The sequence below is a fragment of the Arvicanthis niloticus genome, chromosome 16, assembly GCF_011762505.2.
Source record: "Arvicanthis niloticus isolate mArvNil1 chromosome 16, mArvNil1.pat.X, whole genome shotgun sequence".
Lineage (NCBI taxonomy): Eukaryota > Metazoa > Chordata > Mammalia > Rodentia > Muridae > Arvicanthis > Arvicanthis niloticus.
Genome location: NC_047673.1, coordinates 13,024,713 through 13,051,378, shown reverse-complemented (window position 1 = coordinate 13,051,378; position 26,666 = coordinate 13,024,713). Strand labels below are relative to the sequence as shown.

Here is a 26,666-nt window from a genome sequence, read left to right as displayed (position 1 = left end):
TCTATCAGCTCTCCTTGGAGCTGATGCTGGCGCTCAAGTCTCATCTGTAGCAGCACTTAAGGACGGACTAGCATAGTTCAAGTACAATGCTCCCTGGCAATCTACTTTAACTTGGGGATAAAGTTCAGAAACCCTGAAAGTGTGGACAGCCGACAGCCTCCCAGCATCGCTGGGAAGGATCTGAGTGATGGATGGCTAAAGACTGCTGTCGGAAAGTTCCAATTAAACCAAATTATGGGTGAATTTTCCATCGCATGCCAACGGATAAAATATCCCATGCTATTACCAAAAGTAATACTGATCCATCTGAGGCATCAGAGATTAGGCTGTGGATATAGCTCAGCACTCCACAACAAGCACAGGCCTCAAGGTAAAGTCCTGGTCAACGAGACAGGAGCAGGGGTAAGAAATTATTTGAGAACTTGTAACAAAGAAGCTGCAAAGGAAGGTGCAGATGGACCCTTAGGTCACTGCTAAAGTGCTATCTAAAGTGTTATCTCTTGTGTGCTTAAATGCTCCTCTACATGTGTGTATGTGCACCACGTGCATGCCTGGTGCCAGCAAACACAAGAAGGGAACACTGGAGTCACAGATGGTTGTGAGCCACTGTGTAGGTGCTGGGAACTTACCCAGGTCCTCTGTAAGAGCATCCTGTGCTCCTAATGCTGAGCCATCTCCAGCTCATCGAAGCATTTTCTAAAAGTAAGCTCTGAACTTGGGTTCCACTTCATGCTCACATGAAGGTGATGTCCCAGAGTTCTCATTCAGAAGGAAGGGATACCTAAGCCCCTGATATTTAATTCAGCATCCGGATTTAATATCTTGCTGAAAATGAAGCAAATGAGAAACAGTGTTGGCCCCTAAGCCCATGATTATATCAAAGGGATAGGGACAAGCTAAGTGAGGCTGAGTGCCCCATTTACCCATTCTTGGTTAAATTCTTTGAAACTATTTGCCTAATACAGAAACTTATACTTTAAAACTAACTGTAATCCAGGGACTTTTTCACTAGTGTGAAAAAGTGAGCGTGTTTACAACACGCAACACCATATCCTTCCTGTTTCCCCTTGCTTGCTCCTGTCCATCTTCTTAGGTTCCTTAGGGTTGGCCCAGCCTAAGGCCTACTCTTCCTCTTGCTCTTCATTACACAATCATTCCATGACACTTTATACCCAACTTACACACACATTCACTCCCGCACGCATGCACACCACACTCCTTGAATACTTGACCTTGGCCTGTCCATGCTTTTCTCCCTCACTATTATCACAAGAACTGCATAGCTGTCACCAGTAAAACAGTAGGTGGACACACCTTGTTCCCTGTACTCCCATACAACACAAATTATCCAACTGGTTGCACCCAAAGGCTGCAGACAAGCTCTCTGTAACCCACCCACACTAGAGCTGCCCTTGTGGTGGCCACAGAGGTTTCTCTATGGATTATCCTACCGCTGCTGCTGATTGCTCTGCTTCTGCTCTGGCCTCCCTAAAACCCATTCAGAGCAGAGGACAGGAAGACAAAAGCCTGCTACTTCCTAGCCTGAGGGGCTTCCCATCCTTCTCACAATGACCTGCGAAACTACACTTGTTGGCCCTTGATCACCTTAAAGAAAAAGACAGTGGTGGCAGAGCGTTGTTCATGGTGAAGCCTGGGGTGCTGCTGGCTCATGGTATCTTCTCTATGGAAAATACGTCTTTGACTCCAAAGGCCACCAGTCATCCCTCCCAGATACACTTTTCTGCTGTTCTCATCAAGGTAAATGCCAAGGCCCTCATTTTCCAGGGGAATCGTGTGGTTGTGTTTTTAATATGTTCTTGGGGCAGTTTGTGCCTCCAGTGTGGGAAAAGGACTCTAGGATCTTGCCAGAGGGACAAAAACAATGACAGAGGATTAGGGAAGGGCTCCAGACAGAATCCTTATTGTAGTGGTCCATGGCCAGTTCCCTGTGGCAAAAGTACTTGGGTATAACAAAAGTACAGGGGACAGAAACAAACAGATCCTACAGTTTAACCCTGTAGAAATAATCTATAAGACAGGGGTATGGTAAGATAACTGATCGTGGCTATTGCCGTGGGACAATGCCTTCACCAAGGGTGTTTCAAAGACCCATGTTCAAGTCAGACAAGCCTTTTCTGCACTGCATCCTCATCTGGACATGTGTTTAGAGGTGCAGTTTCTATGCCACAAAATGCTCTAAAGAAACCAGCGAGTCAGCACATATCAAGTGCTCTGTAACCTACAGTCCTTCATGCCATAACCTATAGCAGGGATGAGATCTCTCTGGAATGAGGCCACTCAGACAGATCCCTGGGAGCTTGATGTCTGTCCTTGCCAGGTGTGGCCAAGCTAAGCCAAGGCTGTACACAGCTGCCCACCAGAGGGGCAGAGGGAGACAGAGCAGGAAGTCTGGATGTGAATGCAATAGATAGAGCAACTGTGATTTGCCTAAAAATTTATCCTAAGAATCTATTAATGTGAGGTTCAAAACAAGAGGTCATTTCATGATGCCTACTTCTGAGCAGTCTTTGGAAGGTACTGACCAAGTGGGAGGCAGATCTGGTTCTGGCTGTGCCTGGCTGAGGTTCTAAGATGAGTACTGTGAAGAGCTGGGAAGCAAGTGGCTCCGAGCACACATGAGTGACACGCTCTGCTCTATACAACTGACTCCATCCTTGGTGCCAGTAAGCCAAGGGGAGAAAGCCCTGGCACGATCACACCATTCTAGGGCAGAAACTCGTTTTGTTCTTTCTGAATCAGGAAGCCCTTGATTATTCATAGTAAGCTCCTTAAAATCTTGTAGAAATATTTGGATTTATAGTGGATTTAACTTTTAAAAGCCTTTTATCGAGCTTTGTTTATGAGATGTTTAGAGACCACATTTATAAAATATGAAGAGAGGCTGAATCTCTGTGGCTGCCAGGCTGATTTTGACTAGAGACAGAGCTGGGTAAGGGACGGACGTGCTGGGTCACAGGACACTCTGCCAGCCTGTTAGTGACCAAAAGCAGTGAAACACAGAGCCAGGCTGCAAAGGACTCACAGAGAATAAGAGAAACACTAAGCAAGTCACAACAAGGTGATGGGTGTCTGTGACTCCTATAGCAAGCAGTATTGACCCTGAGTCCAGACGGACACTTTTGTCAGAGCAGCTTGTTTTCTATTGCATTACTTCAGGTCTCTCAGGTACAGAAGTGCCAGGCGTGGTTTTAGCTCCTACTTGTTTGCCAGGTAATTCTATTATGAAGTCAGAAAAACATGGATTATTGTCTTTCCAGAAATCAGAGTGAGCACTGGGGATATTAGTGCTCTATGAGCATGCAGGCATCACTAGCAACATTTTCAAATAGAAAAATAAAGATCAGGCAAAAATTCACACCAAACTGTGTTACCAAATCACTAAGAGTTTTTGTGACTAACTAGCCACAGGCAGCCATCAGACTTTGAAGGCCTGCTACAATGGTCTTTCACAGAGATTTCCCGAGAACACTACAAAAACCCTGAAATAAAAACATTCTCAGAAATGTTTTCCTTGGAGCTAAGTTTCTCATGCTAGCCAAAGAGAATATTTTAAGAATCCCCCAACTGCACTAGAGATGGGGTTAGAGGAAGGACCGCAGAGTTCGAGGTCCTTTGACAGCAGGGTCTGGACCATCTTTCAAGGATCCAATATAAAAACTTATAACCTCGGGAGCTGGAGAGATGGCTCAGTGATTAAGAGCACCAGCTACTCTTAAGGAGGTCCTGAGTCCAATTCCCAGCAACCACATGGTGGCTCACAACCACCTGTAATGGGATCTGATGCACTCTTATGGTGTGTCTGAAGATAGCTACAGTGTACTCATATACATAAAATTAAAAAAAAAAAACTTAAAAAAGCAAAAACCAAAACAAAACCCCTATACCCTCAACATTAAGGGAAGGTGCAGCCTGTGAAGGCCATAATGTATCTAAAACTACATGCTTCAAATTAAGAGGCAAATTAAGTTGTAAGCCAGTAAACTTTAGAAATCTTGGCAGTTGACTTAATTCTTAATGGTGGCAACAACCCTCTTACTCAAATAAATATATTAGTTGGTATTGACTTTACTTTTAAAATTTGAGATGGAAATCTGAGAGACATGTCATGATGACAGAAGGGACCGTGCCTTGCAAGCCTCCCTTCATGACTGATGTAAGTGGAGAATACGGTCCGTTTCATTTCTAGACTTATTCTCAGCAGCACTGGAGCACACATGGTAGAGAAGGGGAGAACCTGGTAGCTGTCAGTTACAGGAGCAGGTATCTGTTTGATGTGGCAGATGCTGGTGCTACACAGTTCTGTGTTAGCACCTGCTGGCACCATAGTCATTTTCATTTTGCATGAGACGCAGCCCCCAAAACAGAGTTCTCAAAACCAGAGAGGGACTGCCTGCTATGACAGTAGTTGAAGGTTCTAGGAAAGCTGAAGTATTTGATTGGATATGGGGCCTGCTCCATGAGAAGAATTCAAATCTGGTTCTGTAACCCAGGGCAGAAATCCATGGCTGTCAAGTCACAGGCTCTAGTGAGGTTAAATCACCTTCTAGAGACACCTTAGAGTGGTGCTGCAGTCGGCCTTGCACAGAGAAGGCAGCAGCTAATGCAGAAACTCGTAATTGAGCGTAGATGGCTGCTGAGTGCTCGGCTTCTACACCACCCTCTGGGAGACATGCAGAGGGCGCAAAGCTTCTGGGAGCTGGAGGATGAGTAGTTCCATGATTCTGATTTATTTTACACACTTTTTATATAAAACAACAGTGACAGTGGATAGAAACAATGGCTGTTTGATGAGAATGGTTCCATAGGCTCCTGTTTGAATGCTTGGTCCCATTAGTGGAACTGTGTGAGAAGTAGGAGGTATAGCCTTTTGGAGGAGGTGGGCTCTAGGGGTGGGCTTTGAGGTCTCAAAAGCCCATGGCAGGCTCAGTGTCGCTCTCTTTGACACCTGGGAGTCATGATGTAAGTCCCCAGCTACTGCTCCAGTGCCATGCCTGTCTGTTTCCTGCCATAATGATTATAGACAAATCGTCTAACGGGATAAAGATGGAGCAGAGATTGAGAGTCTTTTAGTCCCTATTCACAAGTAGGGTGTTAACATTTCAAAGCCCATGCCTTAGGCTCCGTCATGCTCCAGATACTCACCTTCCCTAAACCCACCCCTCACTCTCAGTACTCCCAGTCTCCCTCTATCTCTTGCTGTCCTCTTTCTCCATCTCTATGCTTCTCTTCCTCCTCCTTCTCCATCCTCCTTCTCTCTCCCTCCTTCCCTCCCTCTCCCCCTATTCTCCCTTCTCTTGAAGGACATAGTCCTAGCCATGTCCAATTGGCCCCCTTTTTTCTCTGCTTTGGATTCCTCTGGATGCTCTCCCTTATTCACAACAAAACCATAACTATGCCACAGAGTGGGGATGCCAGCCATTCCCTTCCTGTGCCCTCACACAGTGTCTTTCTCTAAGTAGACAGTAAGCATTCCAAACCCTCATCTGGTCTCTCCTAGCTGCTCAACTCCCAGGAGAACAGACTGGCACAGCAGCAAGTGTGGATACGTATGTTTATAGAGAAACATGTTTCCTTCTGAAACATGAAAGGAGGAGCGATTGAAGGATGAAGTGTTACAAACATTTTTAGTTGGAAATAAACAGGGAATTTAGTTACTGAAGCTTAGAGATTAAGTGGTATTTCACATAGATAGGCAGAGGCATTGCTCAGATGCAGCTAGGTAAAGCAATCCATCACCTATGAAAACACCACCTCTTAAAACTCAACTAGGTGTGATAGTGCATGCCTTAGTCCCAGCTCTTGGGAGGCAGAGGCAGGTGGATCTCTAAATTTGAGGCTAGCCTGGTCTACAGAGTAAGTTCCAGGACAGTCAGGCCTATTTAGAAAAACCCTGTCTTGAGAAATAAAACAAACCAAAACAAACCAGAACAGAACAGAATACTGTCAATCTTTTGCACATCATGATTTTAAACAGAAATCTCTTAAGCCTTTTTGCATTTTTTCCCGTGTGTGTGCACATTTATGTGTGTGGACACCAGAGTTTGAAAACGTGTGTCCTTCCTCAGGATCACCCACCTTGCTTCCTGAGACACCATCCCTCAATAGGGATCTATCTGCCCATCCAGCTATGCTGGCTGGTTGACAGTCCCAGGGATATGCCTGTAGCCTCTTGTGTAGTGGTGGGATGGATGACAAGTTCATGCCAGCAGACCAGGGTTTTCAGGGGGCCCTGGGATTTGAACCCAGGTCTTCATGCGCAGGAAGCACTTTAGCAATTGCACCTCTCCTCAACCCCTGTTAACCTTTATGTTACAGAGACCTGTGGGTTATGACACAGGAAAGAGACTAGAGCCATTCTTAGGCAGACATCTGTAGTTTATTTTCTTAGTGTAATCCTACAGGATCAAATTAACCCCCGTATTAATGGAGTGCATTCTTGGGTGAGGAGAAAGGACCATGGGCGTCATCATAGCACAAGTAAGCAAGCAGTGCTCTTGTTCCCATTAGCAATAAGCTGGTGAGCTTTCAAGTGACCCCTCGGTCGGGGATCAAAGGACAAACACACGGATTGACTGACCATGGCAACATTTATCAATTAGGAAAATGATGCTATATTCTTAAGGACTCCCTTAAATGCAAAGAAAATATTGTTAAGGATCCATGTGTGCTTGGTGAGACATGTCCAAATGGGATTAGAGGAACATGTTCCATCCTAAGCAGATCCATCTGTACAAACAAGCTCTGGAGTTTTCTTTTCTCTTTTTGGCTTCTGAGCCATCAGGAGCATAGTTCATATCCCTCCTTAGTCAAACATACAGCAGCACTCACTGGCATGTGAGAAAATCCAGTTTGTGTTTTTAGTCCAAGTCTGGGCTGATCTTATTTTCTCCGGAGGCTGGGAGTTTATCCTAAGGGTTCCTGCCTTTCTCTAGCTCACTCCTCTCTGAGGGACTCTCAGTGTGGCTGCAGGAAGAATAACTTCCTCAGCACTCAGGGACACCTAAGGGCCCACAGGCTGCACGTAAAAAAAGTGTAGGTACCACAGCTCATATCAACACCTCAGGTCAAAAGGATTTGGCAAACACCTCATTTAAAAACAAATGACAAGCACAAGGCTTACCCATTCGTAAGAGAGAATCCAGCAGCCTCTCGCAATCCCCATCAGCACGTTCAGGGTACGGACAGACTTCCCCACCAGCACGTGGGTGGTGGACTTGCAGACCTCAGGTGCGAATGAAAAGCCTTTCAGTGTGCTCACCACCTGGATGATGAGGTTCTGCTTCCTGTGGACCAGAGAGTCAAGAGTCAGCCCTCATGCTGTGTGTCCATCAGAGAAACAGAGGCTCAAAGTCTGGCTTCATTTTGGTTGCTGTAGAACGTGGGATTTGGGGAAACAAAAGCACTTCAGACCTCAAGTCTAAGCCCGTGAGGCTATGGAGGGTGTCCACACAGACACAGGCTGTCTAGGAGCAACACAGGCACTGGGAGGAAGGCTCCCGCCATCCGTCCATACAGCCAGCAGATTACGTACTTCGTGCATACTTGACCAGTGTGTGCATGGTCTTCTAAAACATGTATTGTTTTGTATGTATATGCCTGGGTGCCATGACATTTGTGTGGACAGCAAAGGACAATGGTCATGGTAGTATCCTTCTTTCTACCACGAGGGTTCCTGGGACAGAACTCACGTCATTATGCTTGAGAGCAGAACCTTTGCTTAAGAGAATCCGACTAGCCCAGGACACAGATTATTATTTGCTTACTTTACTTTGAAAATGTAACATTATTGGAGTGTCAAATGCAGTTTTTTTTCCCATTTAAAAAAGAAAGAATTCAAATTAAATTATCTCTTTAATTCCCAAAGCTCACTAGCGTTTTTACCCTGTCACTTTCTTAATGGCGGGAACGCCTTTCTGGTTTTCAAATGTTCTTCTAGCATCCTTACATAGGCCTTTAGTTCTGATCTGCTGTTTCTTTCTTTTACAGTGTGTCTGCTGATATCCACGGCCCCCGCCCCAGAATTGTTTGGAAATCTCCAGTGAATCAGGAACTATTAGCAAGGCCTCCTACGCTATGCTATGCTCTGTGTCACAGAGACAAGAGCTTCTCTCCTCTCACAGTGGGCAGCCTGCTGAGCTCCAAGCCTGTGGACTGTCTCTCAGTCTTATCTCCCATGTATAGCACTTCAAGAGCTCAGCCTCCCTGAAAGAAGAGCTGACCTCCATCAATGACTAATCTTAGGGTTCTGCAGAGTGAGTCAAGATGGCCCCTCCCCAACCAACCTGGAGACTCTGTGCTTGTTAGCATTCTCAGAGAGGATTAAGTTTAGAGCTTCACTTCAGAATATCTGATCTTCTCTGTTCCAAGCCTGGCAGCCACCAGCAGCTCACGGATGTGCTAATTGGGAACAACTGCTTTTTTATGGCCTTGTTAATCAGATGTGGAATCAGACTGTCCAAGGTCTCCTTAAGATACACAAGACGTGTAAGATGAGACGGGAACTGAGGACTGTGCACCCAAAACCAAAGCTTTCTTTTTAAATCCTTTAATGAGAAAAATAACTAGCTATCATTTTTTAAACTTACAGAATAATCGAGGGCTTTATTGTGCTCATATTCAGCATTTCTAGAGTGGACTGAAGTGTTTGTGGCACATCACAAGTTATTAATAAAAGTAAGAGGACTCCTCTTTTGCAATATATGACAAGATAGTGTGTAGAGCGGTGGTGCTATTGTCTCCATGCCACAGGCAGGAAAAAGGCCCGCCACACAAAGTGCTCTATCCAGGCATGCTTCCTGAAGTGTGTTTTTACTGAAATGTCCCAGTGTTTTGATGAGAGTCTTAAAACCTCAAGACCTATGATATATATATATATATATATATATATATATATATATATATATACACACACACACACACACACACACACACACATATAAATGTGGTTTTCCCCTTTAAACACAAATCTGAAAATCCTTTGCAAGGAATATAGTACTGTATATTTTTCTTGGATGTTCTTTATTGTGCTAAATGTTTAAGAGAGATGATAAGAGTAAGCCAGCAGGCCATTAACCCTTCGACAAGATGCAGAGATAGCTGCTTTAGACCAGATGTACAAAGCTTTCCACCACAGAGTTCCTTTAAGATCGGAAAGGAACTGTTTCAACCCGCACTGCTTAGTTTATTGAACATTCATAGGGTGAGGGATAGACAAACAGAACCATTAGGAATTAAGCAAGCAAAGGGGAAAGCAAAAAATAAAATCTCCTAATGCTATACAAAGGACTCAAAAAGCTGTTTGCTCTCGACTGCCCCCACTTAACTACATTTTTAATTTCCAGGGATCTTCTAACCCCATACTAGTTACACTGAGTAAAAGTAATCCAGTCCAGTTCTGTGGATGGCCTAAAGGCACAAAGACCTACAGTATGTACAAGAAAAGGCTAAATTTTGCAATGGATAGGAAGTTATCAAAACAACAAGTACTTACTCAGATGGCATGCTTGTCATGACTAATGTTCTTGCTGGCTAGAGATTTCAAAAGAGAAAAACAAAAAACAGTTAAAATATAAGAAATATTTTTCCTACAGAAATAAACTTTAATAAGTTTTTTGAACAGTTACATCACTTAAACACAAAGATTTAAGCACATACGCACATATACAGACATGCACACACACACACACACACACACACACACACACACACACACACACAAAAGAACTCTATAGTACTAGGAAAAAAACCAACAGGAGATGGAAATCTCAAAGTGCACACTTTAAAGTTACAAAGGAGTGAGAAGGGTAAAGACTGGCCCGCTCTTCCTAAGTTATGGGCAACAATGTCCTCATTTCAGACACATTCCTGTATGATACTATTTGTGGTCAGGAGGGCCCAGCAAATCTCACACATCTCATGGAAGGTGAAGGAATTCCTGGGTTTCTACTATCTGTTGATATAAAAGCGGCATGAATTTTTCCGTGGTGGTTCTGATTGAGACAAGGAAGGTCTCAGTATATAGGGCTTCAAGGGGCCATGTGACCTAGGCTGGCTTGGAACTCACAATTCTCCTTCCTCAGTACTAATGGGTACTACCAGAGCTTGCCCAACAAGATATTTTAAACATTTTTACTTAGTGTTATGTTTAATTTGGGTTGTCCACTCCAAAGATTTGGAAGCAACATGGAAGCAAATGTCTCATGTATCTGTGAGGGATTCCCTGGATGCTATTCCATTTGTTGAGGTTCCAAGCTGAATAAACAGAAAAGAACCAACTGAGTACCAGCCTTTATCTCTTTCTGCTTCCCGAGAGCAGAAGCACTGAGCTGCCCCAAGGTCCCAATTTCCTAGCCCCAGTGCACCGTCCTTCAAACTGCTTCCTTACCTTGCTCCTCCCAGGGACAAGAACAGTAACTAATCTACTCAGGTGTGTGCGTGTGCATGTGCACACTCCCACTACTTCAGACTGTAAATGCTTTCTGAATACCCTTTTCCAGTCCTTCACTACTAATCTGTAGAACTGGTTTTGTGCATTGATCTCACTTCTTGAAGGCTTGTTGAATTTACTTAGTTCTTGTGGTTATTTTTATTAAAAACCCAGAAAAACAACCCCTGAACTTTTCCCAGAATTTTCTGCCTTTCAGCCAGTATGTATTCCATGGGAGTGTGTGGATTTACATTATATATTATACAAAATATGAACGTACACTATACAAAATACTGTAGTAATTGAAATGAGGAGTCTCATTTGTTTCTTCCTTTTTTTAAAGATTTATTTATTTTATGTATATGACTACACTGTAGCTGTCTTTAGACACACCGGAAGAGGGCACTGGATCTCATTATAGATGGTTGTGAGCCACCATGTGGTTTCTGGGAATTGAACTCGGGACCTCTGGAAGAGCAATCAGTGCTCTTAACCACTGAACCATCTCTCTAGCCCCTCAATTATTTCTTGACTAAAGAAACCACACCGATGGGGGCACTCCTTGAAGGGGACACACTGATGACGAGACACTGTGAATTTGGGAAAGATGTCGACTAAAGAAAACAGAGGAAATATGTATCTGAAAGATATGCAGAGGAAGAACTCCGAGGATGCCTGATGACAGAACCACTCTCCCATCCTTTTAGCTAACCTGTAATACTTTACTGCTAACCCCTTCTGCACTTCTGATAACTCATATGCAATAGCAAAAGCACAGTTGCCTGGATTGGTTCTAGGTTCCAGGCCTGGATGTGGAAGACTCCAATCATCCAACATGATTCTGGCTGACCCTACACTGTCTTTTACTGCCATCTCTGACACAGCAGGGACAGCACTGCTTCAGGGAGCCACAGGCCAGGGAACAAGCGGTCTCTAACCTGCTGGAGCTTGGCAATCAGATGCTGGGCGCCTCTCCCCTGGCCCCAACACACACACCTTGTTTCCCTTACTGCCTGCCCACCACAGGTTCACATACCAGACATGTCAGCACATGGCTGGCGATTCCCAGCGTCTTTTGGGGGTGGTTTCTAACCCCCAGATCAACGGTTCTGCTCAAAAACCAAACCACTGCACCAGCCAGACAATTAAGAGAATGAAATAAAAGAGACTAAAACTGGAAAGCAAGTAGTAAAACCACTTCTACCCACAGATTGGATTCTACATGTGTTGTTTTTTTGGTTTTTCAATAAAAATAACTGCGAGAACTAAATACATTCAACAAGGCTTCAAGAAATAAGATCAACACACAAAATCAGTTATACTTCTACAAATTCTTGGTGAGTAGTCAGAAAAGTATATGAAGAAAGCAGCTCCCACTGACAGCAGTATGAGAAGGAACAACACAGAATAAATTCAATGGGTGGCACAAAACTGTTCACTGAAAATTCAAAATGTTGTTAAAGAGTGGGGGAGAGGCACTGTCTACATTAAATTAACTGAGGCTGGAAGATCTAAATGTAGGCAGCTCCATCCCATGGGGCTCCACCCAGGCTGAATAAAGACGAAACAAGCCGAGTGCTAGCATTCGTCGCTCTCTGGCCCTGACTGCAGATGCCATGCTCCCAGCTGTCTCAAGCTCCTGCTGGCTTGTGTGCCCTGCCGTGATGGGTGGCACCCTCAGACTGTGAGCCCAGATGAACTCTTCCTTCCTGACGTTGCTTCTGTTCAGTGTTTTTTCATAGCAACAAGACAAGTAACAATTATATAACACGAATGATGACTATTTATGGACATGATATGTCCACCCAGTAGGGCCTCAACTGATTTTTGATTTTTGCTCCACTATAATTTGAGTCTTCAAAGTCTCACAAAAGGTTATATTCGGATGTTGGGGGTGATGGGACCTTTAAGACATGGGCCCTGGTCTTAGGACAGGAGAAGGAAGGAGCCCTTTGTGCGTGTGTGTGTGTGTGTGTGTGTGTGTGTGTGTGTGTGTGTGTTATAAGAGTTCTCTTCCTCCATGCTCATTTTCACTTCCCTACCACAGAATATAAGCAGTTTTGCTCTGCTACAGGCTCTTACCATGATGTATCATCACAGGACAAAGCAGGAGGGCCAGGTGATCACTCAAACCATGAGACAAAACAAACACTTCTTTTCTTAAGACAGTAAGCTCAGGTAGTTTGTAACAGTAAACTGAAGCTGACTGACACACTCTTCCTCTGGGGAAACTATAAGCAAACCCATTTCAACATGCCTGACAATTTAAAATCAACTTAAAAGGCAAGCTGAGGCCCACTGTGTGTGAGGGGCACACGGACAAAGCAAGGATGGCCTCCAGAAGAAAGCCTTGACTCGCAGCCCATGGCCTCTGGGTAACACATTAATTCTATCTTCTCTCTCAATTGATCTGTTTATTATCCTTTGAACAGGAGATTAGGGCTTTCTAATTCCATTACAAATTAATGTGCTGAATATCTATTTTATACTAGTGCAAGATTCATTACTGTACCTTAAAAATAACCGTTTCAGTTTTGAGAGTCTCCTGAAATGCCCAGCAGATCTACTCTGCTGGACTCAGATGGAGACCAGTGAGCTCCGCCGGTACAGGAAACCAGCACCCCAGGCAGGTCAGGGCAAAGCCTGTGAACCACACAGCAGAGCAGTGCACCCCAGGCAGCTCAGACCAACACACATCTTTCATTGGCTTTTTAGGCTGAATCTCTAGAACTTTGCTAAGCATTTTTCTCATTTTCTATTTAGTTCTCTTCTAGCCTTTGATGAGAGAGCAATGTGCAGGAATCTGTCTGTTCGGTCTGGTCATTTGATATCCTATATAAACGGCACCTAGTTTCTTCTTCTGAGGAGAGCAACTAACTTGTTAATAAATTAACAGAACATTAGGTCTAAGGATGCCTCTGTGCCTACAGTCCTTACACAATAAACTATAATTTAGTGTCTAAACGCAGTGAAAGCCTAAGTCAGCGGTGAGCATTATGTTAAACAGTCCCAGCTGGGCACAGCAGCAGGTTCCAGTCATTGGCAGGCAGGGGAATGGGCAGATCATCAGGCCTTGTTCAAATGGAGAAAATGCCAAACCATACCCATCAGGCTCTTCTGATTTCCCCAGATGTTGCCTGCGGGAGTCCTGGATCAGATCTCCGAACCTGGCTGCCCAATGTAGAAACTGCAATTTGATTAAGTTTGGTACCACCGCATGATCACGTGAAAGCACCTTCTAGGCCACTGTACCTGCTAATCTTTTTTGCTCCCGAGTCACAGGCTAGTCCTTCCTTGATTTCAATATCCACATGCTTGTAGTTTAAGTTTGAGTTTATTTGAGCAATGTTTGGACTGGACAGGGTCCAGGCCCGGATTATAGCCCATGATTATCTAATCTGGATCCATTAGAGGCCTCAGAAGTTCAGTCACTTAGAGAAAAGGCCTGGGTCAGATGGTGGGCAGTGGTTTGAAAAGGGAACTAGCAGGACCATCCTAATCCACAGGCTGGAAGGCAGATGACTTGGAACTATCATGCTGGAAAAACAGGTGAAGTGTCCCCCTGAATACAGTGACTGGAGCCACACTGAAAAGATTTCATCTAAGCAAAACTGCTCACTTTATGGGGTGTTTTACAGAGACCCTAAATGCCTCAGAATCAGTGAAATGCATTTCTGAGAATGCATTCTTTAAAGAATGCAATTTCTTTAAAGAGGTGTGTATGCGCACACATGCAGGCACACACGAATGCAAGCACACATGCACACACACACAGGATGTTGGATCCCTGAAGCTGGAGTTACATTATGAGCTGCCCGAAGGATTATCCTCTGGTGGGGCAGCAAGTCCTTGTCACTCCTGAGCCACCTCTCTTCCCCACATAAAAATCTTAAAGAGGGCCTTGATAATAAGGTATCTTTTATTTTATATAACATGTATGTGTATTTTGTGTGCACGCATGGCTGTCCACCTTGTGTACACTTTGTACCCTTAGAGGGGACAGACAAGGGTGTCAGATCTTCTGGAACTAGAGTTTCAGATGGTTGTGAGTGTCCATGTGGGTGGTGGGAACAGGACCTGGAGCCTTTGGAGGAGCAGCTAGTGCTCTACGGCTGAGCCATCACTTCAGCCCTAACAGAAACAGTTTTGTTGACTGTTACCTCCAGCTGCATCTTCTTTTGCCCTTACCCATCCTCCGTGTCCTGACAATGTCCTAGCTTCTTCCTTTACTCACTTTTTCAGTTAAGTGATGGGAAGAAAAGCTGAGGACCAAAACTGGGCCCCCAATTAGTGGGTGTTTCTAGAACTTCCCCGGGGTTTGGCCAAACTCTTAAGCATCACAGAGAGACCGTGTCTTGGAAAGGTGGTCCCAGGGCTTTATCTGCAACACTGTGAACTCAGTATTTTAGCTGAAAACCACAGGAGTTTGAAAGCTACCATTCTGCCTTAATCTTTGCCTACCACCACTTAAAAGAAAATCAACAGGGTCTTGATTTGTGGATGGTATTAGCTCTGTAAGAACAAAGAACTGCTGAAGTGAAGGGCCCCGTGCCCTGTAAGTCAATCACCATGGTGACAGCAGAGTCAGTCTGAGCTCAGAGTTTCTTCTGGCCAAGTTGGGAGGCTGATCAACTCCTCCCATGGCCCCGCCTCCTCATGGGTTTCCTTTCCTCAGGCCACAGTGCTCCGAACTTCAACAATACAGCACGTGTTTGAGTTTCATAATTTGTGTGACACTTGTGGACTGGCCGTTAACAAACACATATACTCTTTCCCTGCTAAACACCCACTGTCAGCTTCTCTCAGGTAGGAGGCTCACCCATGGAAAGCTCTCAGGGGAGGAGAAGCCCCCTGACCTTGGCGGGCCATCAGGAAGCTCTGCTGAGGAGCAGCAGAAACTTCTCTAGGTGAAGTGACTGATCCCATGCTATCACTACTGAAGACTCACAGGATAACACACCAGAGTCAGTTACACAAAATGACATGGTACAAGAAAAACAGACAAAGACTGTACTCCAGCACTTTGCAGTGTCTGTGTCGCTGGTTTTACATGTGACAGGCCACCTGACCTTTGTGTGGATGTCTTACCTGAGAGCTACTTGAATGAACTATTCTGCAGTGCTACAAGGTTAATAATCATATTGAAAGTGTTCATATGTATCTCCACAGTACAATTACACAAGAATATGAGTCATGCCCATATAGCTTTTTCTGTATATGAGATTTCAAAGATGGACAGAAGCTGATTGAGCTTAGGTGCTTGATTCTCCCCAATGACAGTACAATGCTTCTAGCACCAACGAGAGCCACGGTGTAAGGTAACAGTCATAATGCAAAAATCTAATTGCAATGAGAAAACTTTGCTTAGTGTTATGAGAAAGGACCAGGAGGGCAGACCATCATTTAGAAGGCTTGATGTGTTAAATACTAAAAAGCTGAGCAGGGATTTACTTATACCAGAGACCTAAGAGCTATAATACCTATTGTGATCTTTAGACAGGTATTACAAAACATGTTCTGATCTTCTAGGGAGCCAATTCTCTATGGCAAAGCTGAACTTTACCAGAGTCATGTACCACCAAGAAAATAACAGTGCTAGTTAGATTCTCCCCGCCTCCTCCACACACCTTTTGTGTTCTGACAAGACTGCCAGATCTCAGAGTTAAAAATAATACCTGTCCCCCTCCCCACATCTTCTTTTGTGACCTAGATGTCCACTGCCATGTGCTCTCATAATACCTGTGAAATAAACTAATAGCCTATTCTCTAGAACCCTGGGTCCATCTGTGCCTTTCCAACAGTTTTCATGAGGGGACCCTCCCATTACAACAGTCTGAACAGGGTGAGGGATGGTGGCCTTGTCTCTCCCGGGGTAGGTACAGGGACCTGGCCCTGCTTCTACATCTAGGAAAGGGAGCCCAGGAGTCCTTGCATGCATCCCTGGAGATCTAGGGATGTGCCAAAGAATCCAGCCACTGACCCTGTGAGTGATGGTGTCACAGTAGGAACCTGATTTCAATCCTATTGAGTCTGGTGCCAGCTTCTGTTGCTTTCATGGTCTGTCCGTGTGGTACTCTCTCTAAATGGATGGATGTTTACAGAGATCTTGTCTCCACTGTGAAAATAACAGAGAATTTGGCTTGAGAGATCTTTCGGTGCGTCTGCTTTGAGTTTGAAGCAAATAAAAATTTCATGCTACTAAGAAGTAGATATGCTGTTTTGTACTACCATAATCATGGCTGATCCACGACAGAGATTTTGGAATCAAAGCTCCTAACTCTGGTTCTTCCATGTGTGCGCATGTATGCATGCCACTGTACCACAGAAGGCCCACTATGGGAAACATTTAAAACTACATATTGCCTTGGCCTCTATTTTTAAAATGCTTACGGTTTGGTTGCTTTCTTTTACATAAAGAAACAGGGCTCTACTACCATTTTTTCGTTTCTAGTTCTACAATCTCAACTAAGATCTCAGTTTGGGCCCCAGATGTCTGTCTTCCGCAGCCTCCCTGTGGTGACTACCCGGCTGAGATGTGTCTATCCTACTCTGTCTGGCTGACCCTGGTTCAGCAAACCCCTCTGGATGACAGTGTGACCTCAAGAAAGCTGTGTCTGCTTGCTTTCAACCCTCTGATAGAAGTCCCCATGGGAAACATACCTGGGAAATGAAGGCTTTGATTATGGATCACGCATACCCCCACCACACACACCTCACTCTTCTAACCTGCCATGCATAGTCCAGGGATGGAGGAATTCCTAACCTCTCTGTATTTAATCTTTAAATAAGTTATTCTTTATTGCAGCACACTGAATTTTGTTCTTCAATTTGAAGACTCGGGACTACTGCAAGCTGGGATACTCTTGGGATGTCAAGGAGAACTCAAAGGCAGTTTCTAGTGCCAGAGTTGTAGCATAAACTTGGCGTGTATCGGGGAAGAGAACAGCTTTATTTGCTTGTATAAACAGCAGTCCTAGGTCAGACCCTAGGAGCCATGCTTTCAATGAGGTTAAAGGAACACCTGTGAGAGGCACGCCATAGTAACCTGGGCCCAGCAGCACCTGTGAGAGGCACGCCATAGCCACAGACATCCAGGTCCCCACTATCTTCTGTTGCACAGCAATGAGATCATTGTAGTATTGAAGCCCAGTTCATCTGGGATTCTCAGGCATTCATCATCCTGCATTCTGTCTCAAGAAGGTAAGTCACCAAATGAGGCCATCCGTCACAGATTGGAGATACAGGGGAACTTACAAAGTCCCTTGCCCTAAGAAGTTAAAAATAGTGAATGCTGTAAAATGCTTTCAACAGGGTGTGTGTGTGTAGCATTCCTACTAAATTCAAACATTTAAATAATTCAGGTTTACATATTTACGTAAATGTTTTGGAAAATGAACTTTGTTGAATAGGTTTGGGGAAAATAGCTAACTTCCCTGTGTATTACTAGCAAACATTTTATTTCATTCTCCGTATATGTGTTCTTCCTTAAACTACCTAGATTTACGGGTTTAATACGTGGATGTTACTTCTACTTACTATTTCTTAGTAACTATGGTCCTGTTTTAACCAGGTATTCAAAATTTCCTGATAACTTCTGGGGTTTTGCTTTTCCTAAATCAAACTAAAAATATTTTGCTCCTAAAGCTGTGACATTTCCTGGAAATGTCTACTTTGTATGTTCTACTTTGTAGGAACACAGGACCTGGAAATAGCTGTGTCCACATGATGTGATTTTATTGGTGATAGAACACAGCAAACTGTCAAAAAGAGATGCTTTGCCTCCCCAGGTATCTGTGTCATGGAGTGGATCAACCAGCAGATGTGCAGGGCTGACTCTAGGCTAGCAACTCACTCTCTTTGGAATTCTTGCTCTAATTTTATGCTTGACAGACCACAAATATGTCTTAGGGCTCTTTTGCTTCATCTGATCTTTTATCTGTAAGACTATTTATTATATATGTGCATGCCATGGAGTGCACGAGGAGGTCAGAGGTCACAGGAATCAGTCCTCTCCTTTCATTGTGCAGATTCCAGGGACTGAACAGCAGGCTGTCAGGTTTGCAGCAAGCATCTCCGACAACTAGCCTATCTCCCTGGCTCCTCCTACTTTTCTAGGTGGGTATACTTCCTACTCCTTTTGGAAAATAAGGCTCATCATTATTAACAGATGCCTTCCCTAAGCTTTGTACCCCATGTTCAACCTGACATCTTCACTGCTATGAGTTTTATAATGAACTCTCATCAGATCTTTGTGATCTGAAAATGGCCATTTATAAGTTAATCACACCCATCCTGTGTTTTGCTTTGTTCTGACCCTCAGCCCCCTGGGGGGATTAAGCTGGGATTTCCAGAACTCTGAAAAGGAGATGAACCCTGGGGGGGGGGGGGGGGGGCTCACCAGCTAGAACAGTGTGTCACTGCACCTAAATGAGCTAGGCAGTGGGAGTGGCCCAGGCTTTTAGTTGGTTGATGTATCTGTGTTCTGTGCTGTGTGTTAAATGAGAGACCTTTCCCCTTTATGCTATTTGGTTCTCATAATGACTTGAAGATATACTTACTATAATGTCACAAACATAAAAGACATATTTGAAAATGATTTCTTATTCTTTCTCCCTGTTTGGTCTTTCCAGAATTCAGAAACTGTGATATACTTGTTTTGTAAAGGTTTAAAAATAGTTTGTTTTCACTGTTATCAGGAAGCAACTGAACACTGTTTTACAAAGGCAGCTTTGTCTTCAATGTCATATTTGAGAATAAGGTTCCTTCAATCAGTAGCCACCATATATTTAAGGAACCCAGGTTTGCTTTAGAGATCTAGTGTTTATGATATTTTCTAGGTAAACAAGAGTGCATCTGCTTAGGGTCCTCAGCCTTCCAGTGAGTGAGGAATGTGACCCTGTAGGAGGGTCAGAAGCCTTGGGAATGTTTGGAGGTAAGGGAAGTCTCCCAAACATTATAGGCTGTAGCTGACCTGGCAGCAAGCCCCTCCTAGCTCTGCTTCCAGACAGAGAAGGCTGTTACATATGCAGCTGAACTCTTCAGGAAAGGACCCCAGTGGCTGGAGAGAAGGCTCAGCCTAGGTTTGATTCCGAGCACCGACTTAATGCCATCCATAACTCCAGTTCCAGAGGATTCCATGCCTTCCGACATACACATAGTATACAAATATACATGTAAGCAAAACACTCACACACATAAATAAATCTAAAAATAAAAGAGAAAGAAAAGAGAGAAAGAAAAAAAGAGAAAGAAAGAAAGAAAAAGAGAAGGAAAGAAAGAAAGGAAGAAAATTGTAATCAAGGCCCATAAATCAAATGTAACGTCCTATCGACAAACTGTCATTCTAGTTTCTGTCATCTATGCAAATCAACCTAATGAAGCCAAGCTTAGCTTATGACTATGAATAATCTAAGAGATGGTTTTTGATCAATGAGAGAGGAGCTATAGAAAGAAAAACTCTATGTGAGGCATGGTGCAGTGCCCGAAGCCACTTTCCTGGTCCTCTGACCCCTGCCCTGCCACTGTCTGGGTGATTTCTGACCTTTAGCATGTGCAAACCTTGTGGTGGTGACTGAGACAGCCTCCCTTCCCAGTTCCTGCACCTACCTGCTTAGTGAGCAGAATCCACTGCACCCCCAGTAGTCACCAAATTCTCACCTCCTTCAATCCCCTCGGTACAAATGCTCTGATTTCACTCACTTGACTTGGCGTCAGCAATGGTCAGGGTAGAGTGAGCCATCTGCCTGGGAGCTAAGGTCAACCTGGAGGTGGACTTTGCAGAGCTGGGCACCATAGCAGACCAAGCCAAACCACATGTGAGCTTGGCTCTCCTTGGCCTGGCTATAGTGCTACACAATACTTGGGTCATCTTTTTGCTGTATCAGAAGTTCCAAGCAGCAGCACTTGGAGCTGTACTGTGTGACTCAAAGCATCCCTTTCTTCCCCAGATCTAGCTGACTGCCCACCTGGGGACTCAATCCTGTCAAGACTGTCTTCTAAGACAACTGCCCCACTAGTAAATAGTTCTCCTTTTCACTATAACAAGTGTTCTTTTGATCCCCTAAGGCCCTAAAAATAGTGAGGTTTGATGTTAGTTATCAAAGTCAGCACAAATGGCTGAGGTTGCCTGTTTAACATTTCAAAATGGCCAGTCTCCCTCAGTCCCTACCAGATACAGGGTCATGCTGGCTGGCAAATCCTGCCCCTTAACTTAAACTCTCCAGCCCAGGGGCTGGGCTTCCCTTCCCCCAGCTTCCCTAATTCTTGTATAGCCCCAGTCATTTTTTGCTAGCTGTTCTTTTGGTTTGTTGGTCTCTGGGTTCCCAGGTACTCCTCTTGCCCTGGCCCCTCTTTTCCTTTCTTCTTCCTCCTCCTCCTCCTCCTCCTCCTCCTCCTCCTCCTCCTCCTCCTCCTCCTCCTCCTCCTCCTCCTCCTCCTCCTCCTCCTCTTCCTCCTCATCTCTTCTCTCATGGCCTGGTTCAGTCTGGACCATACCAGATAAGTCTGGCTATCCTTTCCCTCATATCTACAATAAACCTTCTCTTCCACCATACCTAGGAGCAGTCATGCACTTTAATTCCCTAGCCACCGCATCTGAACAGATACAGGTTTATAGGGATAAGCTGTGTTTATAGTTCTTATGAGTCCATCTCCCACATTGCAGGGACAGGCTAAGAGCAGTACATTGGAATACTGAGCTCTCTACTTTCCCATCCTCTTTGTTGGGCTGACCCACGTTCTCCTAGGCTCCTGTAGATGTTCTGTTTCACAGAATGGGAGGTCAAGCCCTTCCTGGCCTCTGAACACTCATCATCAGTGTGTCCGCTATGTATCCTTAGTCTCAATAAAGCCACCGGCATAACAGCTGGGGCATTCTCCCATTTGTCCTATCACAGATATCTAAAATGCCTGGGAGGATGGTTTCCATAAAGGCTAGGAACACTGATGACAAGGCTAGCTCAAAGGTCGTTCACTGTGACTGTGACAATCATGTAGTTGAATAAAAGCCTTCTGAAGTGCTCTAATTTCAAGCTCCCAGTTAACCATGGTCAGTTATGAATAAAAATGTATTAGCCACAAGGAAACCTTTGAATAATTAGTAGGTTCCCTTGGTGGCCCACTGCCCCACAAAGTGGAAGGTAAGTCCCTATTGTGGAAGCAGAGACTACAAGTAGGGTGGAAGGATGGGATTGGAGGAGCTGGGGAGGGGTCAGAAGCCCTGTGACTATGTGTATGGTGAATGAACATACCCCACACTGGGATCAGTTTTACTTAGGATGATTCAAAGCTTATAAAGATTTGGGGGACTGAGGGTAGGAACATCCAGGATGGACAATGGTCAATGACTGGGGCCTTAGGGTACCTGGAATGCCTCAATTAGCATGGGGAAGTATCTCAGGAACCTAACATGCTGACTGAACAGGCTGTATCAGGAGAAATGAAATTGATCTTGTAATCTAATTGAGGCTACCTGACATTCCTCAGGCAGAGGCACATGTGTGGCCTTAGAATTCCCCAGACAAGATCAGAGGAAGAAAGTTTAGTTTCCAGCACACAGAGGGCAGCTCACAACTGAATGTAACTCCAGTTCCAGGGGATCTAACACCCTTCTGGTCTCCATGGGTAGACAGACAGACAGACAGACAGACAGACACACACACACACACACACACACACAGAGAGAGAGAGAGAGAGAGAGAGAGAGAGAGAGAGAGAGACAGACTGAACTACTTCTTGTAGAGAGAGAGAGAGAGAGAGAGAGAGAGAGACAGACTGAACTACTTCTTGTAGCCAGACTCAAGGAACGCTGAAACCTTCATGTTATTATTTGCAATATATTCATATAAAATTTAATTTTCCAATTCCTATTTCGGTCATGTCTTCTTAGACTGCAAGGTATGTACTGCAGAATGATGCTATAGAAAGAAAAGACAAACTTGCTTATAGCATGGTTATTCACTGGCAAAGGAAAAGGTGAGACTGTGTCCTGCAAAGAAAAGTACCAGCCACAGGCCCAGTCTCTGGCCCATATACTCACAGTGTCAACAGAAGCCCAGGATGAACCCACCAGGGAAGAACAGGGAATGTGCACACAGTGAACACTGCTTTTGACCTCAGCAGAAGTGCTTTTTGAAGTTTCTAAAGTAGCAGTTCCAGAGAGTCCAGAGGGAGGAAGGAGAGGAGGAGAGGTTTGGAAGGAGGAAGCATGACATTGGAAAACTGTAGTTGATTTTGTTTTAGTAAGATCAAAGGTAGGTCAAACCAAACAGATGTACTCATTTTACTAGTGAGTAAGAGTGACATTTCAGAAATAAGACACTGTAAAATTGTTTGTGTTTACATATCAACTTTCAGATAAACAGTAAATCTACTTTTCCTTCAAAATGAGTGAACTGCCCAGGTGGTGAGGAATTCCTTTAATCACAGCACTTGGGAGGGAGAAGCAGGTAGATCTCTGTGAGTTTGAGGCCAGCTGGGCTACAGATCAACTTCCAGGACAGCCGGTGCTGCACATAGGAACCCTGACTTGAAAAATAAAACAGGAGGAAGAAGAGGAGGAGGAAGAAGAGAAAAAAAGGAGAAAAAGGAGAAGGAGGAGAAGAAAGAAGAAAAGGAGGAGGAAGAGGAGGAAGAGAAAAAGAAGGAGGAAGGAAAGAAAAATTGAAGAAATAATTCAAGTATTCTCAAACATGACTGATCTTGTTTAGTCCTGGTATAACTCCGCGAACATGAGCACTGTCAGAGTCATAAAACACTGATAGGGAAATGAAAAGGGTAAATAAATCAACCCTTTTGGGGCAAAGGACAAAGGCTGCAAAAACCACCACCACCAAAAACCCAAAACAGAAATCAACCCCCTCAAAAGTCTTGAAATCACTCTGTGGGATGTTCCACACGCAGACCCCTGGCAGCTCTGTCACTGACTGTCTTCTGGAGTCTAGAGAAAGGGCTGACACATGAGCTGCATTCCAATGTGTGTGGTATCTTTGGCAGTGCAGTCTTGGATGTAGTCGAAGTTCTTTCCTGTTTTATACCCTTAGGCTAGTGCAGCCGTCCTTTTTGGGATGTGAGACAGTTAACATAGACAGGCCAAAATGCTGAGAACCAATGGGTGTCGAACGCTAATCCCTAAGCGTGGCATCTATGACAACCCCTCCAAGACCCAGGGACATTATGGAAAGGAGGTTGGAAAAACAGTAAGATCTGGAGGACGGAAGGAGTCCTGTGACATGCTGTCCTCTGGGCACGCCATGGCCAGTGCAGTCATGAGAACACGGCAGTTGTGGCTAGCTGCTAAAGACCTGCACAAAAACACAAGACATGAAGCAGGGGAGGATTGGATGGGAGGACGGGTCTGTAGGAGTAAGAGAGGGATGTAAGAGAGTAGCAGGTATGTATGCTCATAGCACACTACACATACTGAAGCTACCAAAAATTAAACTGAAAAGTCACCAAAGGAATAATTTTATAGTATATCCAAGCAAGCTATCCAAACTGTTTACAAAATGGCATGAGGGGGGCCAGAGATGTGGCTCAATGGTTTCAAGTACTTGCTGCTCTTACAGGGGACCCAAAATTTGGCTTGCAGCAACCACATGGTGGCTGTCAACCATCCATGACTTCAGTTCCAGGGAATGCAATAACCTCTTCTTGCTTCCAAGGACACTATAGATACTATACACAGATAGTGCACATACATACACACAGGTAAAATATATAATATTAAAGTACATAAATCTTATTTAAAAAAATACAGTGGGCTGGAGAAATACCTTAGGGGTTAGGAGCACTCGATGCTCTTCCGAGGACCCAAGTTTGGGAAGTTCATAACTGCCTATTAAGTGCAGCTCCGGCGTGCCCAGCCCCCTCTGACGTCACTGGGAACTAATCCAAGCATGCACACGCACACACTTACTTAAACACGCACACAATTACTTAATTAAAAAAAAAAAGTTTGCTGGAGGAAGTGGAACCACTCAAGAAAAATACAAAAAAAGAGAAAAAAAAAAAAGAATTCTATTAACACTGAAACAGACTTTAGTTTTTCAATATAAAACAGAATCAAGAAGCAAATAGATTCTAAAATGAAAAACAGGATAATTTCACAGAAAAATAAAACACTATAATTTATAATAACATGCTTGTTGAAAATTTGAGGCTAAAGATAAGTCCCTCATCCCAAATTGCTCTAATCTGACAGTCAACAGACATGAGATTTTCTTGGACCGACATCGACAGATAAACTAAATCTCTGCTCATATCCAAAAGCCACCAAGGCAGGCCAAAAATCTATTTGCAATGTCTCTTATTTAGTTTAACTGAGATAATGCCTCATTGATTTGTAATTGGCAGCTTTTATATGTCATTCTCTATTTAACTCTTTTCTTAAAAAAACAAAACAAAACTGAATTACCCTATATTAATAACTAACAAGTAATAGTCCCAAATATCTACAGAACAATACTATTTAAAAGGGTCAAAAGAATTGAGGAAAGACAAAGGAATAAAAACAGGATGGAAAGGACATCTTTATCTTGCCAGGGAGGAAGTGCAGACCTGCTTAGGTAAGTGACAGTCTCAAGTGAGGACTATGCTTCTGGGCAGATGGGCAGGGTGTGTGTTTCTGTCCATGGTGTGTGTGGTTCCTAACTGAAGCAGCCCACCCTCAGGTACGCAGCTCTCCAGTGGTTATGAAAACAGCATCAAGTCTACTGGCTGTACCTCCTCTGCTTTGACAGCATGATGCTCAGCTCCTCACTGAAGCAGCCTGGCCTTTAGGCAAACGGCCGTCTGATTTCTGTGGAAACTGAGTTAGGCTTGCAGGCCTTGCCGCCTACTCTTGCCAATGCTTTCCTTTCCTTAATTCACTCTTGGCTTCGGCCTCCAGCTGTGGATGTTCCAGGGGACATGGCCAACCCCTTCTTCCCAGGGGTATCTTCCTTGGGAGAACACTAGTCCCAGAAACTTCCCAGTAACACTTCCCTCACATTATATGGGACAGAAGTGAGTCACCAACTAAGAACTAGTAAGAACAACATGAATGTGGTTAGCTTCGCTGAGTCACTGGGGGACACAGTGGACACAGTGTGGGGCACTTTGGCAGGCTCGTCACCAGCGTGGTGCTGACTTTCTGGAGGGCAAGTGTGTCCTAAGGAGGTACAGGCCTGAGGGGAAACTCACACAAGAAGTTTCTTTATTCCCAGGGGAAACTTCAGATTGGTGGATTTGAGATTTCTAAGCAGATTACTAGGGTTAACTATCATTTGGCTAACACCCCCAAACAGTATATTTAATAAACTAGGCCTTAGATACCAGCATCCACATGTACGGGGTGGTAATGCTTCACTGGCATCTTGAGTCACTTAGAGAATCACCATGGAAATGTAATGTTAGGTGTATTACTGAAGAAATCTCCAGAAAGGTCTAACTAAGGATGGGTGGTACCATCCCTGAGGTGGGGGCCCTGGACTAAATAAGAAGTCGAGCTGAGACAGCGTTCACCTGCTTCCTGACTGCACGTGCAATGAGACCACTTGTCTTCTGTCGTCATGGCATCCCACCACGATGCAGTACAAACCACCAGACATCCTTCCTTCCTTAAGTTAAGCGTTTTGTCGCGGTGACCAGAAGTAACTAGTGCAGCACTTAGACGGGATCTGCAGACTCAGCCTTGCTCAGAGTCTTGAAGGCTTCCCAGCTATCTTATGAGACTCCGGGAACATCTTTTCTCTCTGCTGCACAGCCCAGGATTCTCAGTACAGAGTACATGCTCACTCTGGCCTCCACGGATGTGGTCCACAAGCCACTGAGGTACAGGAGAATCTGTACAACAGGCCCTTAACTTCTACCATTTCCAGTCCAAACACATTCTTGCTGCAGTTCTGAGAACGGACTCATGTAGCTCAGGCTAACCCCATTCACACTGCTCTTCTTACTAGTGATTGGTCTGGTGGAGACTCACTTCTATGAACTCCATGCACAGCTGGGGATGAGCTTCAACTCATCTTCCTGCCTCCCTCCTCTTGAATGTTGGGATTACAGCCACGGGCACCACCACCGCTGTATTTGATGACTTCTGAGCTACACATGTCACAGTGTATCTGAAACTCTTTGAAGATTTGTATTAAATGTTTTCTGTAGAAATATTTTCTGTCATACATAAGAAGAAAAAAAATAACATGCTCGTGGGAGTGGACAGTGACTGTGGAAGTCAACACGC

General features: G+C 44.4%; 1 protein-coding gene across 3 annotated transcripts in view; it reads right to left on the bottom strand.

The window, feature by feature from the left end:
• Nucleotides 1-26,666, bottom strand: part of Mcph1 (microcephalin 1) — a 202,114-nt gene that overhangs the window by 121,718 nt on the left and 53,730 nt on the right. For all 3 annotated transcript variants that reach the window (XM_076913876.1, XM_034520353.2, XM_076913875.1), the window contains 2 exons: nt 9,512-9,549; nt 7,142-7,304 (listed from right to left, as the gene is read on the bottom strand). In XM_076913876.1, the coding sequence (XP_076769991.1) occupies nt 7,142-7,304; nt 9,512-9,549 (201 nt within the window). The remainder of the gene's footprint in view (nt 1-7,141; nt 7,305-9,511; nt 9,550-26,666) is intronic.